Source organism: Notechis scutatus, chromosome 1 (assembly GCF_049901735.1).
Source record: "Notechis scutatus isolate UNSWTSFEM ecotype Mainland chromosome 1, rNotScu1.2, whole genome shotgun sequence".
Taxonomy (NCBI): Eukaryota; Metazoa; Chordata; class Lepidosauria; order Squamata; family Elapidae; genus Notechis; species Notechis scutatus.
This window is the reverse complement of record NC_142009.1, coordinates 248451400-248474517: the sequence shown is the minus strand read 5'-3', so window position 1 is coordinate 248474517 and position 23118 is coordinate 248451400. Positions and strand designations below refer to the sequence as shown.

The 23118-nt window shown below is 37.1% G+C and overlaps 2 protein-coding genes across 18 annotated transcripts in view; one reads left to right on the top strand and one right to left on the bottom strand.

Moving 5' to 3' along the window:
• Positions 1-6190, top strand: part of PPFIBP2 (PPFIB scaffold protein 2) — a 161640-nt gene extending 155450 nt beyond the window's left edge. For 15 of the 17 annotated variants that reach the window (XM_087951014.1, XM_087951015.1, XM_026664806.2 and 12 more), the window contains one exon: positions 1576-2329. In XM_087951014.1, the coding sequence (XP_087807140.1) occupies positions 1576-1767 (192 nt within the window). In that variant the 3' untranslated portion in view covers positions 1768-2329. Of the gene's footprint in view, positions 1-1575; positions 2330-4661; positions 4728-5059 lie in introns of those variants that run through there. The other 2 variants (XM_087951025.1, XM_087951024.1) reach the window with 1 other exon arrangement.
• A 2275-nt stretch (positions 6191-8465) lies between these two features.
• On the bottom strand, positions 8466-23069 carry CYB5R2 (cytochrome b5 reductase 2). Its single transcript, XM_026664824.2, has 9 exons — positions 22918-23069; positions 19917-20063; positions 17955-18027; positions 15018-15124; positions 13672-13801; positions 12388-12471; positions 11423-11508; positions 10203-10302; positions 8466-9324 (listed from the first exon to the last, which is right to left on the bottom strand). Exons 1-9 carry the CDS (start codon positions 22933-22935, stop codon positions 9152-9154), a joined length of 918 nt encoding a protein of 305 aa, XP_026520609.1. The 5' UTR covers positions 22936-23069; the 3' UTR covers positions 8466-9151.
• Between the last annotated feature and the right edge of the window lie 49 nt (positions 23070-23118).

Genomic DNA, 23118 nt, shown 5'->3' with positions numbered 1-23118 from the left:
TTTAGAAATCCTGCTTGAGTTCCTAGTTGGCAGTTTAAAAGCCGGTAATCTCTTAGGCAGCAATCTTGTAATCCACATAACTACTTGAGAGTGGGTTTCATTGAGAGGTCAATGGGAGCTCTTTCTAAATAGATTAATAAGAGTCATTATAACTGGTATGTTAGTTTAAAATCGAGGGTTTTTTTGTACACTAAGGGCATTCAACCCGAAGGAATTCTGGCAAATCTGACTAAGAGAGGATAAGGATTTCAGTTTAGTGTCCCCAAATGAGAAATATCTGCTCTAAATATTAAACCATTTGGGGGCTCTAGCAACAGCATCTGCATAATGTTGAAGGCTTTGCTTTAGTAGCTGAAATACTGTACTTAAACTTATCCATAAGATGGAAAAGTGGCATCGCTTCTAGCCAAGGCACAATGATGCAAACATTCCCCTGCTGATTGTTGCATCTGACTTACATTCATTTTGCGTTCAGGTTAGAGCCAATCTGGTCTTGTAAATTAAAAGGCTGGCTGGGTGTCGAGAAACCTGAATTCTAGTCCTCTTTCAGCTTTAGAAGCCAGCTAGGTTATTCCCTCTCGGCCCTAAGAAGAAGTCAAGGACAAATTGATTCTCCCAAAATAATGCATGGGTTTATATATCAAGTCTGATTCAAAGGCGCGCGCGCACACACACACACACACACACACACACACACACGACAGAAGAAGGCTAGTAGGGTTTATTTCTAAGTGAACATAACAGGAGGACTAATCTATGGTGTTAACCAGGATTCATTATGGGGCAATATGCTTGCAATGGTATTTTTTTCTTTTTTTGAAGAAAGGCTTGTTTGTCCAGATTTTTTTAAAGCTTGTTTTTAAAAAGAATCATGAAGTTGCTATAGTTTTATGCCACTTGAGAGGTCTGATATTCGGGAGCAGAAGTGAAAGAAAAGCTCACCATAAAGATACAGGAACCTTTGGGTGTGTTTCTCAGCACTGGGTACAATAATCAGTTTGTTTTAAAGAAGCATTTGTTTATGTTCTGCAACTTTGCGTATCACACACACTGCAGCTTGGGATCTGTGTTTTTCTTCTGTGGGCTAATTATTGCATTTAAAAGTATGCATGCCCTTGAGGATCTTAAATTTAATGTACCTAGAAGAGTTAAGGTTGAATAGGAACATGATGGCAGCAGTACAAAGTTTAGTCTATTACTATTCCTGTCCTTTTAAAGGTTATGTTAATACTTCTTGATAAAATGGTAAAAGTTATGCTCTGATTTTTAAAGAACTTTACCTCAGGTTAATTTCCCCATACGGAGTCCAAAAAGTTATATCCGTGAGTCCTTTATTAACCCTTCTCTTTGGCATAAAGACAATCCTCCCCTTTCCTTTCGATGCATTTGTTCATTTCCTACAGGAACTTGAAAAATCAATGAAAACGTTCAAATTAATCTTGTAAAGTCTGTGAAAAGTGTTATTAATTAGCAGAGGTTGTTTTTAACTGTCAGTGTTTTCTGTATTTCCCCTGTGGTGATTTTCTGACAATGCTTTCTATCTTTCTCCACCCACCCATCTTTCATTCTTGACAGCCAAAGAAACTTGGATTTTCACATTTTGGAAACTTAAGAAAAAAGAAGTTTGATGAATCTACAGATTATATTTGCCCTATGGATACAAGTATATCCAATGGCACTCAGAAGAGTTGTGGTGCCTACAGAGTGCATAACACCCTCCCTGACAAAGAATTAGAGAAACTGGATCAGGTGGGCCAGGGGGACTGAGGCACTCACCTTTCATCCTCTTGGTGCATTCTGAAGCTTACAGATAACCTTTTCTTATAATTTAACTAAAGTGCATAATGCATCTGCATGTCTTTAGTGAATGTATTAGGATGAAGCTTGAAGAATCTTTAAAATATCACTTGGAATTTTTTCCTCCCATTTGCAATTGTTTCGTCCTACTCATCTTCTCAAGCCCTTTTTCAGGAAAAGAAAAAGCTTTACACAACAGTTGTAGCTGACATTCAAGGCACCTAAAATTGAGCTGTTGTGGCAGCTCAGAGCTTTTTATATTTCCTTTGTAATGCCCAACAATAATTTTTAACGTTTTGTATTAGCTTTTTCATGTCCACAATGGTAAGGATGATCTATTTTATTCTTGACAGCACAGATGAATTGTATATTTTTATTAAAATGTTCTTTTAATTGTGCAGCGTCTGCACCATAGTGGTTACATATGATAACATTAAAATATAGGCCTAATGATGGATCTTTTCTAAAAAAAACAACAACTGAGAATACAATTTCTTGAAGAAGGCAATAAAATATTTACTTGGGAAAACGTCTTAATTGTTTTTGTTGTGATTACTCTTTTTGTGATTGAATTATGCTTTAAAAGGTGCTTAGACTGATTTTATAAATTGCTGTCCCAAGAAATAATACATAGAAACATGTGTAAAGTAATTTTTTAAAAGCCTGAAAAATGGAGTCATTGAAGTTTTCTGCAAGATATAAGATAGCAAGGCAAACTTCCATTTACTCTAATTTCCGAGTCAAACTGATCAGAAAAATTATGGTAATATCACAAGATTAATTGCAAAAAGTATTTTTTTTCATATGCATGATTTACTACGTCTAACATGCTCCATTTTTCTCTCATTTAAAATGTAATTGTTTTTCCATTTTGTTTAAAGCATGCAATTTGTTCAGTATGTGTGTGATTTATACACAGTTGGAACTATTTTAATGTTCTGTTTATTTTTAAAACACAATTTTCAGTCAAACTTCTGGAACTTCTTAAAATTAAACACTCATAAAGTATAGATTTTTCCTCACATTTTCTTAGCCTCCTAATTTTGTGCTCAGCCTCTTTTTGTTTCAAACTCACTGTGAACTCCCTTCTCAGCTGAGGATAAAGGATCTGTCTAGTTTACAGGAATCAATCATGTACAGAAAAGCTTCTCACCATGCATGCATGTAATACCACAAAGTAAATGAAAATTAAACTTGGAATCTGCATCAAAATATGATTCCTGACAACTTGTAATTCAGAGTTATATGCTATTTCACTGCCTATCTAAAGTAGTCATGATTATAGTTTGGAAACCACAGAACCACATTATTTGAAGACCGATCTGTTCTGTCCTGATTCATTTAAAGCAGCATTTCTCAAACCTGGCAACTTTTAAGATGTGTAGACTTCAACCCAGAAATTTCCAGCCCGAACATTGATTTAAAACCATTAAAACAAGTCATCAAAATTTAGTTGAATATCAGTGAACACTAGTTTGGTATGGAATGCACAGCTCATTCAGGAACTGTATCTTAGAGTTTAATAAGTGTATAATTGCCACCTACTGTTTCCTTAGAAAAAAACATTACAGAGATTAGGCTGCCTTGTCTGCCAAAAATGTTCATTTTTAATGGGAGGAAAACTATGCTCTTAGCTTTTTCTACCCCAGGTGCTAGCCTTTAAGGCTTGAAAGAATCCTTAAACACATGCAGTCAATTGTATGATTGGCTAGTAGGCCTATTTGAGTATCACTTAAAGCTGATTTGTATAGAATACTGTAAGGTTAGACAAAGGTATCTAACCAGAGGTGGTATTCAGCAGGTTCTGACCAGTTCTGGAGAACCGGTAGCGGAAATTTTGAGTAGTTCAGAGAACCGGCAAATACCACCTCTGACTGGAGTTTTTACAGTATCCTTGCCCTGCCATGCCCACTAAGCCACGCCCACAGAACCGGTAGTTAAAAAAAAAAAATTGAATCCCACCACTGTATCTAACCCAAAAGAAAACCCCAGCTATCTGGAATAGGTAGATTATATGAAATCCAACTTTGGAAACAGGCATACATCCAAGTAAGGCTAGTTGATAAATGTCAATTTCTAAAATTTGCAAGGAGAAGGGATAGTGGAAAAACACTAACCAACATAGACCACAAGAATTAGTTGTAATGTTCTTAGGCACCTAATCTACCAGGGATCTAAACAAGGCAGGCAGCATAATCATTTAGAAACAAATTACCATAACCACAAATATCTCTGAATACAGAAATTCAGGCCCTACAATGAGGACATTGAGTGGGGATAGAAAGGGGAAAGAACAGTGGACATATTCCTACTTTCTGTGTTACGCAGTGATAACTGCCATGACTAAATGTTGGAGTCAGATGAAAAACTGAAATACATTTTAGAATAATGAAGCATTGAGCATATAAATGGATGTCTTATGTGTTAAAAAATGGACATGAATGTCTTGAGTTATTAAAATAGCATGATAAGCATTTGAATCTGCATGAGATCAAGAAATGCTTTTTGAATTACTGAAAACAGCTCAGTTGCATTCTTTTTATTTAAAAGTATAGTATCAAACATACCACTTTTTTAAAAAAAAGTCGCAATGAATTACCTTTTCATTTTTGGCTCCACTAACCTACTAACTGTTTGTTAAATTCAGTGGTGTCAGATCTATGTTTATGGAAAACATGCAACTTGGAAATCTTTCCAATATTGGGGGTGGAGGGAATTATGTAATTCAACCTCAACTTCCTGAACACAGAGACATGTGTCATATGTGTGGAACAGTTCTGCTATCCCAAAAGTTGTGCATGCAGGTTTGACTAAGATTGGATGGCTGCTTTAATTTCAATCTAGTTGCCGAAATGATTTTGCAGATGGACCATTCAGAAGGAACAGTGATGCAAATAGGAGAGCTGTCTCGAGGAATAAGCAACCTCACGGTATGTATGAATTCAAGAGGGCTATCTAGAAATTTTATTATGGACCATTGTTAATCAGCTAAGATTATTTATATAATATTAGCATGCAAGAGAGGGATTTTTTTAGATCTAGCAAGCTCCCCTTTTATTTTCTTTCTTCCCACAGAGGTCAATGAAAGAAAAATATTAATTTCAAAGTTTTGGATCCTTTAAGGGAGGAATGAAGAAGCCTAGGCTTCTGATTGGGAAAAGGATTTTGGAGAAACTCCTTCATAAATTATTATCATAAAAACATTTCTCATTTTCTAGTGTATCTGACTGTAGATGTGGCTTGATTTGTTTTTAATTTCCAGACAATGTTAAGTCAAGATCAGATGCTGAACAACGATCAATTTTTAACACCAACTTTTGAGGACTGGAGATGAAGATTCCACATGAGTAACACTAAGTCCTTTCTCCTATTATGACAGAAAACTGATGCAGGCTGGATGCTATACATAAAAATGTATTGTTTTCTTTGCTATTAAAATATGTGAATCTTCAATGTGCTTTTAAAAACCGTACACATATACACAGATAAACACTCTGGTCTAGGTAGTTAAGACATGCATTCAAAGAACTATGCAATTTTTCTAGAAATTTGGAAATCAAAGATCTGTTGATCACGTATTTTAATCACCATGAGCACATTTAATAGTGATCCTTTTTCCTATATTTTGTAATTTTAAGATTTGGTTATGGTGCAGTGGAACTGCAATGTATCTCAAAGCTGTAGCTATTCTTTATTGTCAGTGTAGTTTGTGCAATGATTTATATTGAAACTGAACTATGGCACTGAAATAGTGATTCCTTGATGTATTAAAAATGTGTTCACCTGTTCAAAAGATAGTCAGGATCAAGAGGATTATAACTCCCAATCACTCCATGGAGCTGTCTTTGAAGTAGTATGGAAACAATTTTCCATTGTCTTTTTCTTATTTTTTTTTAAAGATTTCTGGGCTAGTCTACAATCTCAGTATTCCCTGGTGTTCTTCTATCCAAGAATTAACAGGTCTGGTCCTGTTTGATTTTCAAAGCTTATTAATCTGGTGCTACCACCAACTTCCGCACTCACTGTTTTCCTGAGGACCTTGACTAGTTGCTATGTATATCAACTACTGAGTGCTAAAAGCTCCCAATATTTGATGAAGAAATCATTCCTATCCTCTTTGCAATCATTCTCGCCTTCCATCTTGCTCATTTTGAACTATACATGCAGTCTACAGCAAGCAGCCTTATTATCCAGTCTAAGCTGTGACAGGTTAACACTTCCAGTAGCGATTTGCTTATATAACATTTCATTGTTGTAGTGTGATAGAAACTGGAAAAGTCAGAGGTGATTGCACTTTGCTCAAGGGTTTAGATGGATGTATTGATTCATGCAACACAAAATGTCTCTTAAATACATTGTAATAAATTCTACATTTTGTTTGACTTACACATTCAAAGGAAATACAACAGCATGTTGGCGTAGTCTTTCACAGCTGGCATCAATGAAGCAGTGATGAATTTTCTGGTAAAATGGCTGGCTAGAGAATTCTGGGAGTTAAAGTCCATAAGTCTTAAAAGTTGCCACGGTTGGAAACCTCCCAATCCTAGACCATATCCATACAGCCAGAAAGCTCATCACTGCTTTATACACAACAGCCTTGCAGATCAGTATATTTTTGTCCTAATCAACTGAAAACTAAACATTCATTGAAATATTCTATAGATTGGAGTTAATTGGAAGCATGAAAAACAATGAAACAATGAAAAACAAGCAAATACCCAGTTGGACTTCACCCCACTTATTTTTCAGTGCAGAAAATTCTTGAAGTCATCTCCCAACTATTAAATTTTAATATTTTCTAGAATTACAGTAATTGAGAGAAAAACGTTAATCAGAAAAGAATCAACCTCTTCAAACTTACCAGTTTTCAGTATTAAAAACACCTTCAAAATTCATAGCTATATACCAAGATTTTATTAAAATGTATGACAATTTGGGAGATGGGTAATAGTTAATAGTTGCATCTAAACGATCCAAGTTTGCCATTTAAATTCAGGGAGAAGCATTAGTAATATTTCAGCAGTGTGTGTAAACAGCTTTCCACGTCAGGGGAATATTGTTAATTAGAATCTGACATGGTATTCTTTCTTATTCTAACAGAGTTGTTCTGTTGTTTGTTTCAGTTTCCTTTTGAAATGAGATAAATGGCACACCTCAGCACTATTCTCTTTCAGAACTGATTTGGGGGGTAATTGGCCATTCTCTGAATATATTTGCGGAAATATAAAGGCTTGCAGCAATCTACAGTTTAAAGACTTAAATTAAAAAGCTTGTAGCAATTCTAATGCAATCTTGTTCATCTAAATTTTTTAATACAAGTTTGCCACCTACTGGTGATAAAATTCCTTGTTTGCCAAATACATTCCCAATGTAAGTTGTTGCTAATATAAGCACAGCCTTATTCTTCATGCAGAAGTATTAACCTGAAGATATCAACAAATTTATACTGTGGCACCAGCCCAGCTTTCACAATTAAATAACAGGGCTTTGAATATTATAATCAATGGTAACTTGCAGATGTGGCTCAATATTCATCCAGAAGCTGTCCCTTTCAGACCTACAATCATTTTGAACATAATTTTATTTGGTTTAAAGGTATAATTCTGGATATAAAATATTGCATGTTCTAATGTCAAGCTTTATTGTACAATTTTTTTTACAAAAATGATTGCATTAAAGCATGTATACAGTGTTACCAGGAGTTAAAGCATATTTGGTCTACAAGGTAAAATATATTGGACCAGAGTATCTTATAGCAGTAATGGCAGAATTTTGATTTATGTCATGCAGAATGAATAGTTTGAATCCAAATGAGGTATAAGATTCTGCATGAGAAGAGTTTTAAAGTATTTATATTTTCCTTGCTTGTCCTCATTATCTAAATATTATTAAAGTTTTCTGTGGAAAATGTTATGCTCCAAATCATATCACAAATGATTAGGTGATGTCAGTCTTAGTTGTATTTACAGCTGTTGATTTGTATGAAGAACATTTCCCACTAATAACTTGGTGTGAAGTTTATGATTGGAAATTGTGCCGTAGTTGCATGGTTGTTCTAAATATTGCACATGGAAACCTGCATATTTGATTCAGAAGGCAAACATTTTGGTTCCAGCCAATATAGATGGAAGGTTATATGACTCTTTTTACATGACCGACATCATTACTATAAGAAACATCAAGCTAAATTCATCCCTGTTTCTCATCAGTGAAATATTGTCCCATAAAAGAACTTCAATATGATTTTGTCCAACCAAGGAAAAAGAGGAGCATGATTTCTCTCAAGGAAAGTCTTAGTGTGCTGATGGCTTCATCAAGTTCAGCTGGAGTCAACATTTGGGGAGGGAAATTAGCTATTTAAGCCCAGTGAAACCTCAGTTGGATTTTTTTTGTCATACTTGAAGTAAATCTTTTTAATTATATGCTTTAAAAACTACATGTCATAGTTTTTACATTTCCTACTTCATGTTGGTGAAAAACTGAAGTCAACTTCAGGAACTGTGAGTAGAAGAAGCTCCAATGGTTCCAAAAAATGACCTACAGAAATTACAGGAAGCCACAGGATCCTCACCTCTGTCCACTGCAACTAATTCCTAACCAGCTTTCTTCCAAAAGCAGTTCATGCTTTATACACTAATAAAAATTGCCATAAGAAAACCTTATGAAAATTCAAAGCCCACAAAATACATCAACATTTTATTGAAGTGAAACAGAAAAGCTTCGTAAAACTTTGTTAAGGCTGGGCAAGGCATTAGAAAGGGGTACTTTGGCAAGAGCATTAGTGTGAGAAAAGTGTCCTCTTTTGAAGGATCGGCACAGGTCTTCTGAAGTCTTTCCCCTCTGGAATGTGTATTTGTCAGGCCCAAGCCTAGAGATGATACAGCAACACCCAATCATTCCTTTATTTGCTTACAGTTAATAGACAGAATCTTACCAGACCAAAACTATAATCTAATCTACTAGATACCATGCATCCTGAGAGATTGTAGACTCTGACTACCCTGAACCTCTTCCCCCTCCCACACCCAGCTTGGAACTGAGCAGGCTCTTAGTCTAGGCCTCTCTCTGGAAAAATTCTGTTACCACAAGTCTCCCACCCTACTACTTCAGGTGTGCATCCCGTCACAATATTCTTGCACAGATAACACTTTATTTGGGATTGCTAGCCAATCAAAGCAGTTGTGCACAAAGCACATGCACACATTTGGGGAAAATTTTCAAGGTAGCTCCAAGAGATCAGAGTTGTTTCAAGGAGGAACACTTTGCTTATATCAACCATTTTGTAACGTGCACCTTCAAATGTTTTGCATAACCGTACTACCCTGGACATTTGCTGAACAAATTAACTTCAAGTTCAGTAAGCAAATGTGCTCTCTTTTGCATATCCTAGAAGCTCAAGACTGGGCTGACAGGCAAATTGAATCATGGGTGGAGGTCCACACATAAGAATCAAAGTGTCTCCAGAAGGGGGAGGAAGATGGTTCTTTATCATGTCTGCAGTAATAAAGCCAGAACTATACTTCCATCCTGCAACAAAAACGAGAGAGAAGCTTCATGACAATGTCTAACAAGGTAGTACTGCATGCATTCATGGTATTCTCATGGTTCCTCCATTTTGAAGAAATCTAAGCTTGATTTCATTTAATTTGAATGTTATATTTCACAGTATATGATTTCACAGTATATGATACAGTATCTTTATATTTAATAATTCCCTCAGACCATATTGATAATTTGGTAACACACATGGCCATGATTGTATACCTCTGTTTCATAGCAACATTAGTACTTCCAAAGATAGAATCATAACCAGGAGATTTCAAGTTCTAATCCTTAGGCATGAAAGCCAGCTGGGTGACTTTGGCCCAGTCACTCTCTCAGTTCAACCTGCCTCACAGGGTTGTTGTTTTTGTTGGGAAAATAGGAGGAGGAAGGACTATTATGCATATTCACCACCTTGAGTTACATATAAAGTAATAAAAGCGGGATAAAAAATCTAATAAATTTGTTACTGACTTGTACAAACATAATGGGTTAATTACTGTTGTTATTACAGTTGGAAAGACTGCATTTTAAATTTTCATGCTACTCTTCACCTTCCCGTGTTAAAAAATGTGTATCACTAACTGTGATAGGTGAATCCATTACTTAGAAATACAGCACAGTAACTATATACTTCTCAAGTCACTTTCTATAAAGACTTAATATCTGATATCACAGTGGAAAGGTGCTTGGTATAACGGCAATAATTTCAATCAAGGCAATGCGTGAAAAAATAGTTTGGTAAAAATGGTGCATCGTATCAAGACAAATGTCTCACAGGATTGCAATAGAGAAATACATGTTATCTTGAAATTGGTTATATACAGAACAGTTCAGTTAGCCTTTCAGCAACATCAGCTTACCCTGAGGTGGTTTGTCCAAAGTATACCACAATTTAAATTGGTCTGAGTGGTTTGCAGCTACATCTTCCAGTTCTGGTTTCAGTAATATATCCTGTTCCGTCTGCCAACCAAAAGTCAAATAGCCATTCAGAGTTGAACATGCAGGCTGACACAGAGTCCACTATTCGCATTAGCTTAACTTTTGATCTAGGATTCTTATTTTATATATTGTTTTCTAGCTTTCCTGTATTCATCAATTCTCTTTGCCTTGGAAGACTTAGTCCTCAATAGTGCAGTCTATTCCACCTTTCCTAGAAGTGAGTTACTCTCAGGTAGAGTGGCTTATGTTGTGGACAATGTGGTTAGAATTGGATGTTAGCAATTCTGTGGAATCAGAAAACTTCCTAAAACACCTGGCACATCTTATGCTGGATCTATTAATTAAATATGCTTGGGCATTAATAATAATAATAATAATAATAACAACAACAACAACAATAATAGCAGCATCAGTCCCTGGAGACAGCAGAATAGAAGAGAAAGAACTGGAGAAGATAACAAAATACAATGACCTACAAATAGAAATAGAACGACTATGGCAAAGGCAAGCAAGGATAGTACCAATAGGAATAGGTGCCTCAGGTGCAGTCCCAAAACAACTGGAGCACCACTTGAATATCATAGGCATTGACAAATTTGCCATCAGTCAATTGCAGAAGGCAGTTTTATTTGGAACAGCTTCCATCCTGCGGCAATATCTGTAACACCATCAAACATCCAGATTTGCCTATCCCAGGTCCTTGGTAAGGACTCGATAGGTAGACAAAAATGCTCAACCGAATCTCAACTTCTGGCTGACTGTGCGATGAAATATTAATAATGTGGTAAGCATAATCCCTTTCCAATGAACACCTGGGGCAGGCAGAATTATGTCAGCGCTTGACTTGGCATATATTTGTTTTACACTGGAGCCATATAAGAAGGTAAGGAGGCTACTCAAACTATCATTCTTCCTGGCTATCTTACCATCCTTCCACCCACCTCTGTTTGCAATCAGTAGCATTCAGCTTTCCATAAGAACCAGAAAAAAATGTTTGATTTTCACCAAACGAAGAGCTATGAACAAGCTTTTTGATATGTAGTTGGGAAGATGGTATAGATATATAAGCAACTGCTGGTGCCTAGCTGCTTTTATAGTGATTTCACAAAAAGGAAAGGCAAATAAACGTAAGTCAACCAACCTGATTAGCAAAAAGGAGATAACATTTTGTTTTATCTGTAGGGTCCCTTGTGATATGCCGGATCAGCTGAAGCATTGGAGTAATTCCTATCAAATCAAAGCCAAGGTTCAGAATGAAGTAATATTTTTCCCCCATAACCCAGAAGTAGAACAATTTTGGAGTATCATATTATCTTCAGTATTTTAAAAAAACCTGCATTTGTTCTATTTTATATACCCTGTCATACTCACACAAAGGTTACCTTTTATTATTACCCCCATCCTTGACAACTATAAAACTAGGTGGACCTTTGTGTGAGTATGACAGGGTATATAAAATAGAACAAATGTGGGCTTTTTTAATACTGAAGGTAATATGATACTCCAAAATTTATAAGATAAGAAAAGAGAGAAAGAGAAATGATAGATAAAACAGTCATTCCCAAGATTTAAGAGTATTATTTAATACTTTCTCTAAGAGGAATTTTTTCTCCTTTTATATTAAATTATTTTAGTCTCACACTATTTAATTTTACATTCAGCTTCTGAGCCATAGGTTCATGGCTAGTGACAGAATATTAAATTATGTTTAACTATAAAAGAGGATCAGTAGAATAGAAAAGTAATCTTAAAGATCTCAAAGAATGCCTAGGCTCATAATAAAAAATGTGGCTTTTCAATAGCCAAAGTGTCAAATTGACTAGGATTTCATGTCATAATCAGCATTTCAAACTGAGTACAGAGATAGCTTATTAAGCAATATTCTAGACAAGGTTTAGTACTCAAACATTTTAAAAAGTAAATTAAGTTGTGCATCAGATATGACATATCTTCTGCTCCATGCTAAGCCTTGGTCAAGTCTTCTGTGCTTACTCTTTTGTAATAGAGGAAAGATGAATAAAGGTTCCTTTTAGATCATACGTTATAATCAAGGAGTATATACTGTAGCTTTTTTTAAAAAAAAAAAATCAAACAAGGAATACCTACCTGTTCCCCCAGCAATCATCCCAAGGTGCTTAACAACCTTTATCTTTGCTTCAGACTTTTTATCCGATTTGATAGCAAATTTACCTGTGTAAAATTACAAGCGTCAATTCCAACAAAATTGATCTGCAAAGCTCTGAAACAGAGCTGTATACACTACTGTATATTAAATCTGCAATATTATATCAATTTCTAAGAGTGAAAACCTGTACAGTGCTAAAGGCCTTTCCTCTCATAAGCAGACTTAATCTAGGTATATATTTGGAACTAGCTTGCTGAATAAGCCACAGTTGCCTGAGCTCATACAAAACTAAGTATTAATCCACAAATGTACAATCTGAGTCTTCACAGCAGTTTACAGCTCCTGGAAGCTTTCTTGTGACCTTTGAAACAATGCTACTAAATCTGAGCTGCAGTATGAACCACCTTTACATGGTGACACGGAGTTATAATGTTCTATAAGCATTTGCCACCATTATAACAGAGGTATAGTGTTCTGTAACTATTTCCTAATATTCTGTAAGTATTTGCTACCATCTAATGGTTGGTTACATTTCTGCAGCTCAGATCTGATAGCTCAACCAGAGACTTCCAGGGGTTATTATCAAACTATGTTTAGTGTAATAGAAATGAATTCTGTTTATTATAAATAAGAGAAACAGTTTGGTCTAGTAGTTAAGGCATCAGGTTAAAAAGCAGGACACCATGAGTTCAAGTCCGGCCTTAGCCATGAAAGCCAGCTGGGTGAGTTTGGGTAGTCACTTTGTCTCAGCCCAACCCACCTCACATTGTTGAAGATGTGTTGGATAATATGTTTGCCACTTTGAGTTATTTGTAAAAACAATAGATAGGATGTGGTATTTGTTGATATATAAGGTGGTATTTGATGAATGCCCTATTCAACAAATCACATTCAACCACATGAATAATGTGATATTCATTAACAGCTGGAGGCCTGGAGGGAAGAAAGTATGCTAAAGTTGGAGATGCTACCTATAAAATATCCAAGATCCATTCCAAATTCCTCTGGGGATTATTGTAGCTCAAACGGCTATAAAGGAAACACAAACAACTTAACATTGATTGCATGGGCAAAAGATCTAAGATTTGTTCAACTTGTGACGTACTGTATTATTTGCCCAGAGTCCCTTTTTAAGGAGATAGCTAGTTTCAAAATTTGATAAATAAAACAAAAAATAAATAAATATTTCTCATCTTGACTACTGCTTTTATTTATTCAAATATTCATAATTATAAACTTCTTGGGACTTGACAATGAAATAGTACCTGATCCTTTGTACACCAGAAGCCCATTAGGTCCTCTGAAATCAATGGCATCACCAGTCTTCATGGTGTCTAAGTATTGGGACATCTTCCCACCTTCAGGAAATTTGGGGTGAACATTTTTGTGGTAAACCTAGAAGGAATACATACACATGCAACAATTGCAAAATTTTACATTTAGGTGACCGTAATCTGCATTGGAAAACATAATTCTATTTTGTAGTGTTATATAAATCATGAATTAGAAGCCGGAAAATACCAGATTTCTCCTGTTTACACTCTATAAAACAAATCCATTGCAGTGCTGAGGGCAAATAATTTTATCCTCAATAAGGTTACAAGAATATTAACCTAGATTGTTATTTTTGTCCCATTATGCATTTTACCAGCTATTTGTAGGCCCTATTTATGTTCTAGACCACAAAATTGGGAGCAGTGCATTCTCTATATAACTTCTCCTAACTAAACTATCAGCTGGGTCTTTAGAAATCCTTCTTTCTGGTGTCCTCACTACATAGAGCAAGACAGGGAAAAGCTCTAGAGAGAAGGCCTTTTCAGTTACAGAACAGTTTCCCCAGATAAATTCACCTGAAGAGATATTAATTATCTTTTCACAGAAGGGAAAGCACTTTTAAACAATCTTTTGAACAGCATGTATCTAGGCTAAGCATCATTGTTTATAACCGGTCTTAAGTATAACTGTTTCATATTGCAGTGGCCTTTAATGTTTGTGAGGTCTCAGAGAATGTGTGCCTCAAGTAGCAACATTAATATGGTAAATAAAAATGAATAACCCCCAAACATGATCAAGATTACTTCAGAGTATTTTTGGAAACATTGCTTACTAAGCTCTGGACAGGACAAGAAGTATTCACTCTGGGCCTTAATCTCAAATTAGACATAAAATATTTGCTTTAAGAAACTTTTTTTAAAACTTTTTTTCTGTCACATTCTATCTTTTGATATTCTGATCTGTCAAGATCCGATATCTTTTTTTAAACTTTTTGTCACAGAAAAGAAATTCAAATCAGAACTCCCCAGATTTTTGAGAATTCTAGCACCTATTTTACATTGCTTTTGCTGAGAAAATTAACAAAATTAAATAAACTATAGAGAAATAGATTTTTCATCATTTAGGCATTGTCCTTCTCAGTCTCAGTACTTTATCTCTAAAATAACTCTGCACACTATTCCAACCATATCTTCAAAGATAATTTCTGGATATAAACTTTGTAGTATTGTTTGTTTTTAATTTGACTTTTTATATAACTACAATATTAGGGAACAATTTATTCAAGAAACATAGCAACCAATACCAAAGTTACTTTGTCAAAACAGTTTAAACCTACCTTTATAACTAAATCAACATATCCTTTCACTTCATCACTGGAAACTGGAGTATAAGCCCGAATCACAAGGTTACCACTGACTTTGGCAGAGAGGTATACATGTTGGCCTGGAGAAAAATAATTATGGTTCCATTCCAAATTTATTATTATGGCATTAATGAAGAAAGCAAATGGTTTGAGATACCTATCCAAACTGGATAACATCTGCAAAATTGATTGGGAACACAATTTTTCTCATTCCCAGAGATAAATGTCAGTTATAAATTTAATTAAGAATGGGGAACCTCCTATAGTTACAAAGATAAGCGATAAAATGTTGTGAGTGGGGTAGAAATAAGTTCCCACTAGCTGATAAGAAAATAATATTTAGAAATATACAAATCTTCATGAACTGAAGATCCTGTAGGGGTATGGAGTATCACCATTCAAGCTTGTGAAAAAGGAGAAGGCCATCAAACAAAACATGACATTAACTGCATAACGGCAGTTAGGAGCATGTGTTAATTAACTATGGCAGCATAAATGGTGTTAGAATTACAGTGGGATTAACACACCAATAGGAGATTAACTCTTCTCTTCTCTTACTCAACCTCTTCTTCTAAGGCATTAGTTTGGCAGATACAGGTTATGTTAAAAGATTGCATCACACAGCACGCTTGTTGAAATAAAATACAGGTGTAACTACAATCAAGCAGTTAAACCTAACTCTATTTTGAGCTGTTTCTGCCTTTTCCAAAAGTTAACCATGAGTCTATGCCCTGAAATCCATCTAGACTGGACCAAGGAAAACAAAAGGAGGACAACCTTATGACTTCCCCACGCTTTATATTTTGATTGGCCATCCTAAATACCTTGATGATGTTAGAAAGCCTACTACTGCAAGAAGGCTAAAAGTGCTAGGATTCTTCCTCATCAGACCTATCTTTTATGCCATAACATCTGCCTAGGTTCCTAGCCTGCTTCTGGCTCAATATTCTAAGCTTTTGTCCTTGAAATCAGACACAGTCAAAGAAATGAGCATGAATAAGTCTTTGTCATCTATGTCCTCACCATCCATGAGTCACACATGGCTTGGAAAACTATGGCTGACCCCCTACTGTAAAGCTGAAATCTTTTACTCTCCCTGACATTCAGTGAGAGACAAGTTCTAAATACATGCACTTTTCTGCTGTAGTTTCACTTCTATTGCACTTGTGCTTTACTTTCTGATTTTATTTTGCAGTCCCTGATATGATATATGGAAGGACAGTATATAAACACCTACAATAAAAGAACTTACTAATAAGGCAAGTCAGACTGTGTGAAACTCTAGTTAAGCAATCTTATTGCTCTTATTAAGCAATCTTAATAATCTATCAGAGAATGGACAGAAATCTGACCACCCTATGTTTTCCTGTAAGAAAGATAGGGAAATTATATATTGTTTTTGCTATGTTTTTAGAATTTTTCTTTTTACATTTTCAAGGGGAAGTACCAAGCAGAGTCTGAATGATGAGATCTACATGATATAAAATAGATATTAGAAATTTGAATGTTATAATTTTAGAATGCACAAATTCAATGTTTAATAAGATTTCATATGATAATAATAAGATTTAAAGGTGTTGCACTTCGATTGGCAATCATAGGGGGAATTTTGCTTCTTAAGAATGTTGGAGAAGAGAACATATGAAATTGTAAACAAGACAGACAAAAGTATAAGTACAATGAATAAAAAGATATAGAAATTTAGGAAAAAGAAATACAATTGAATAAGAAGAAAATGAGATAACCATAAAAGAAAATTAAGAGAAGTAAAGGGAGAAATAGTGAGAAGTTGGAAAAAGAGTAGTAAGATATGAAATTGAATACATAAGATGAATATGCATATGAAATTGTGTCTGTATGGAAATGTGATAACCTGGAACCATGCTGTACTCAAATAAGATGTTTTATTTGTTTTGTTAAAACTCAATAAAACTTTATTAAAAAGAAAGAAAGAAAGAAAGAAAGAAAGAAAGAAAGAAAGAAAGAAAGAAAGAAAGAAAGAAAGAAAGAAAGAAAGAAAGAAAGAAAGAAAGAAAGAAAGAAAGAAAGATAGGGCAAGATACTGAATGTAGGTAGCAGAACCATCGCAAAAGAAACCTGTGCTTGAGCATGTACACACAGCTGGATGGTTTTCAGCCCATATTTCCCAGAATTGCTAGATAACTAATTGTGTTGCAAAATAGCTTAACAATAAAGCCAACTCTTGTCCACTGGATTTACCCAGGAAGGTTTGCCCATGGCTGCAATTTGACTGCTTCCCCTACCATGTGACTGAATTCCAGACCAAGCATGACTTAAGCATGACTCTCCAGCGAAGGGAGTTTTGAATGAAACAGGATTGGTTCACTATGAGAAAGGACTGTCCATCTGAACATGATTGCCACCTTCATTTGACTCATTGAACCATGTGTCCTAAACTGACCTCTCTGTATAGTCATACAGAGAGGCACACAGGGAGCCATTTTGCTACTCAGTTTGATATAAACTGACTTCATAAGATATTGTGAATTAATTTTCACTCCTTTGCCTCAATTGAACATTATTAATTTTCTTCTACTACTAGCTTAGCCTATAATGATGACCAATGCTGTTGTAAAGCAGATTGTTCTCTCTCCTTACACATCACACAATACATATTGTATCATACAATACATATTGTATACATACAATACAATAGAAATGATACAGTGCATATTGTAGCATTTATTCTAACAATTATTCTCTCAATATTAAAATCACTTATGATTTCAAGGAGATAACAAATGAAGGATTTTGTGCAGCACTGGAAAAACCAGTTTCAATATCAAACAAGTTTCACTAGAAGAGCGTTTCAGAGATATTTTTTGTTGGGGAGCGAACCAATGCAAGGATTCTGCACCAGGAACTGATGAAGAATAAGATCATGCTTACCTATAGGTAAGCCCAATATATGTTTCGGTGATGGTAGCGCAAATCGGAATCTCCTGGTATCATGGCTGATATCCTGGGAAAAAGCAATCAGGTGAAAAACTTTGAGCAATAAAACATCATCAAAATGATTTCAGATATTTTCCTCATGAAAATATCTGAACTCACTTTCCATGTGCTAAAATGTACAACTGATGAAGAAAAGGGGCACCATAAATGATAAAGGGGAACTGAGGACGCCAAAAGTGACCTAGCCACAAGGCAGAGAACATACAAGATCTTTGGGCATTGGTTCATTCAGAGATCTCAAACATTCAGCTTGTAGTCATATCTGGCCCATTGGGAGTTTTTTTGGTATGGCCTAGGACAGCTCCGTGGGGTTTTCATGGCAAAAATACTGGAGTGGGTTGCCATTTCCTTCTCCAGTGGATCACGTTTTGTCAGAGCTCTCTGCTATGACCTGTCCGTCTTGGGTGGGCCTGCATGGCATAGCTCATTCATTGAGCTACGCAAGCCCCTTCGACATGACTAGGCAGTAATCCATGAAGAAGAGAATGGTAGAGGACAGGAAGGCCTGGAGGAACGTTGTCCATGGGGTCGCGATGGATCGGACATGACTTCGCAACTAACAACAAATAATGACAGCTCAACATGAGGCAGGCACTACTGCTGCAGCTTCTCCTCCCATCCCCACTGTGTGCATCTGGACATGCCTGGAAGCCAGGGTCTCGGTAGGGTAACCATGCATCCTGATTTCTCATTAGTCCCAGATTTTCATGCTCCAGGCAGCCTTTCCCCACTATCCCCATTGCTGGCTCCTCTCCCATAGTGAATAGCACTTCACTGCTCCCCCACAGAAGCAGCTAACACTGCAACCCTGTGAGAGAGAAACTGATGCTGCATAAGCTGGCATTGTGAGAGGTAAAAGTGAAGTCTGAGCCACACAAGCCATGCAGCAGGGAAAAAGACAGCAGCTGTCTGGAGCCTCATAAAGGAGGTAATATGGAGAAAGGGTGCCTGGTACTGCCTTTGCTTTTCCCTTAACACGTTGACTTGTGTGTCTTCTCATTCTACTTCCCCTGATTCAGCTAGTTTGCCCATTCAATGAAGAACCACATCTGGAACTGCCAGAGGTGCTGCAAGGATAGACAGTGGGGTCAGTGGGAAACACAGGGAAATTAAAGACATTCAAAAAGTTTATGTAATTTTGATACGTGTCTATTACTTTTTAGTGTTCCCCCTATCTCTCTTAAAGTGTCACAGTTTGGATGATATAGTCACCAGCCAATGAGAAATACGGCTGGTTGCCACATCAGGAATATGAAGCTGAGTACAGTGAATAATGTCACCTAATATATTCCATATAAAATGTTCTGTTTCAATTCAGTTTGAATATTTCTGGCCTTTTCATGGGCATGAATGCGACCCAGCAGGTAGCATACTTTATGCAATGTGCCTCCCCCATACTCATTTAAGTTTTAATTCCTTGGAATAATCCTTTATCTTTCTTTTTATGCTTCTATTAGATCATTACACAACCCCACAGAACTGAATACACAATGTACCCAGTTGTGGGTTGGGAAAATGTTGTACTTGCTAGACCACAGATTAGAATTTCAAGTGGTATCTACTCTGTTGCTGCTTCAGTATATCAGAGCTGCTGTTACAGAACATTATGCAATATTCCAAGGGCAAATTTATGGCCTTCCAAACATGGAGAAATAGATGTAGGCCAATATCACACGCTCAAATTTTAATGTTTCTGAAGAGACACAGTTTTGTATCAGTGTATCAGTGCACACACTTTCTATGCCAAAGGCTCAAGTCCAACCCCTGCAATCTCTCATTTAAAATACAGATATCCAACCTGGCACATTGCTGTCAAGAGTTTTATATGCCATTTTTTAATATGCCATTTTCATACATTTTCATACATTCAAGCCAAAAAAAGAACTGACAGCTCACCTCTTTCTCTATCAAAGACAATGGATATTTGATATTTGGATCCTGCAAGGTCAATGGATCTTTCTTCCTCTGAGATCCAATTATTTTATAAAGCAAAAATAGCATAGATGGTATAACTGCAGCCACAGCAATCAAAATGGAAATATCCTGAAAGATGGGGGAAAAGAGAGCACATGTATGTAAAAAGAATTAAAATTTGGTTTTATGTGTTACAGACTTAAGTGTCCCAAAGGTGCTTTTTTCAGGAGGCAACTGGACTTTCTGGTTTTTCTTTGAAGACATTTCACTTATCCTCCAAGAAGCCTCTTTAGCTGTGACTGGATGGTGGGGAATGGAAGGATTTATACTCCTTGCAGACAGCTGGTCATTTGCATTCTTTTAGCGGTTCATTAAGGTCACCTGTTTCATCAGATTCCCACCATCCAGTCAGAGCTGAAGAAGCTTCTTGGATGAGAAGCGAAATGTCTTCAAAGAAAAACCAAAAAGTCCAGTTGCCTCTTGGAAAAAAAGCCCCTTTGGGACAACCATGACCCGGATGACTGAGAATCTCCATAGACATGCAGCCTTAAGTCTCCACTGCAAAGGTGAACTCCTTCTCAATCAGCTTATCATAGAATTGATCAGCTCTAAATCTATTGAGCAGGCCTCATTCCTATAGGTGGCATCCAGAGATAATCCAGAGAACTTCGCACCCGCAGAATTCCCTCCCCCATTTAACCTTTAAAAGATTTGTTTATTTTTTTTTTAGAAATAAATAAATAAATGGGAAGCTATTGTGCTGTAAAGCAAAGCAGCAGTTTCAAGAATAAGCCGCCCAGGTAGTCCTCAAGTTACGATCACAATTGAGCCCAAAACCGTTGTTGCTAAGTGAAACATTTGTTAAGTGAATTTTGCCCTATCTTACAACTTTTCTTGCCACAGTTGTTAAGGGAATCTCTTCAGTTGTTAAATTAGTAACCCGGTTATTAAGTGAATCTGGCTTTTCCACCCTCCCCATTGACCATGCTTGTCAGACGATCGCAAAAGCTGATCACATGACCCCAGGACATTGCAGCCCACATACCTAAGAACCAGTCTGAATGTTGATCACGTGACTGTAGGGATGCTGCATGAAAAACAGCCATGTCACTTGTTTCAGCCCCCTTTGTAACTTTGAAACGGTTACTAAATGAACTGTTTTGGAAGTCAAGGACTACCTGAATTTCCATGATGCCTGAGTGCCCCCAGAATCCTTCTTAGAAAATGAAATAGTGTCTGGTTGCTGCCCAGGCTGATGTTCATCTGACCCATGTTGGATGACTTGCTCTCAAAATCCCAAATGTGCCCATCAAAAAAGACTTAAGAGCCCAGAGAAGGAGCAGCTTGCCTAAAAGCTATGCAGTCTGCTTTGTGACTGAGGAAAATGTGACCTTTCAGTTTATCAAAGGCAAGGCAAGGTAGTCCTCGACTTACAACAGTTTGTTTAGCAACCTTCGAAGTTACAACAGCACTGAAAAAAGTGACTTATGAGCATTTTTTATCCCCATGGTCATGCAATTTACCTTCGGATGCTGGACAACTGGCTCACATTTATGACCGTCGCTGTGTCCCAAGGTCATGTGATCACCGCACGGCAACGGGGAAGCCAAGTTCACTTAACAACCAGGTTACTAATTTAACAACTGCAGTGATTCACTTAACAGACGCGGCAAGAAAAGTCGTAAAAATGGGGCAAAATTCCCTTTTCTCACTTAGCAATATAAATTCTGTGCTCATTTGTGGTCGTAAGTGGAGGACTACCTGTATATGTGACTGTGGGTAAATGAAAAAGCATTTTTCAAACCCTCATTGATTACTTTTCCACCTAAGAAATGTAAAACTCGTCTTAATGCACCACTATGATAAACAGGTTAGTTCAGGTTACAGCTTTTCAGAGGTGGGGCAGATATGGAGGTTGTACTTTTTCACTTTATGTGCCAACTTTTTATGTTTGTGTCCTGGAAAGCTGGAAAAAACAATAAATCTGCAGTATTACATTAGATCATCCGAAGGAATAAACTACAACAAATGGAGGCGTTAATGTTGGTAACCATAATCTCCCCCACCTTGAAATATATAATTTATTTTGTTAGGAGGGGGCCTCTTAGGCCATGAAATCAAAACTTCTGTTTGTTGTTGGAATCCAGATTTAAACTACGGTATCTATGTGTTTATCCAATGAGGAGATAGAGAAGTCCTCCTATGTTGTGACACTGCATTTTTCAGGAAACTTCTCCAAAAAGGCAGCCAAAATCTGCCTTTTTACACATATAAGGTGAATATAGCTGTCCAGGGATAATGTTGCAGGATCCAATCTGGATCAGTCTCCAGGACCAGAGGTTTGGTCTTCCGAGTTTTCAGATTCAAAACCTTGAATCCGAAAGCTCGGAAGACAAACCCTCTGGTCCCGGCAACCGGCCCAGACTGGATCCTGCAGAATCTGCCTTCCTGGAATTGTTTAATACATCCATTATTGTATTTCAGAAAGACTTGTCGACTTCAACTCCCAGAATTCCTGAGCCAACATGACTGGAGGAGGAATTCTGGGAATTGAAGTCCACAAGTCTTAAAGCTGTCAAGGTTGGAGACCTCTGTTCTAGAGTCTTGTTTTAATAGGAGCTCTTCGCTGTGGCGTTTCTTCGGGTACAGTCTAATATACAAAGTATAATATACAAAGTCTGCATATATATTGGTCACTCCTGTACAAACTTCGCTGGGACCAAAGGAAGTTTACTGTACTGTATTCCACAGCGGGCAGCGAATTCCCGAGACACCCTTACGCTTCCTTCGCCAAATGGCGCCACAGTCCGCCTCCCCAACACGTCTGGCTAACGCTTTGCTCTGCCTGTGTGGGTTGGGGGGGCGTCCGGGGAAAGAAAGGGGAGCGCTCCGCTCGGCGGAAAAATCGGGAAGGAAGGAGGGTCGCCGAGGAGCTGCTGCTGCTGCTTCTCTTTCCAGCCACGGCGGCTTCGGTTCTGCTTACCCAGCCGGTCGACTCCATGGCAGCGATTCCTCCGCAGGTAAGACCGGAGGGCGGAATAAGCCGAAGGAGCTTCGCAGGTTCCTCTCGCCCCGCGACCCGGTTTTGTGAGAGCTCGACGCGCCTCTCACGCTTCTCGCAGCTTCGCCTGCTCCGAAGGACAAAGGGCGCCTCGGGCTTGGCTCGAGTTCCGCGATTGCGACA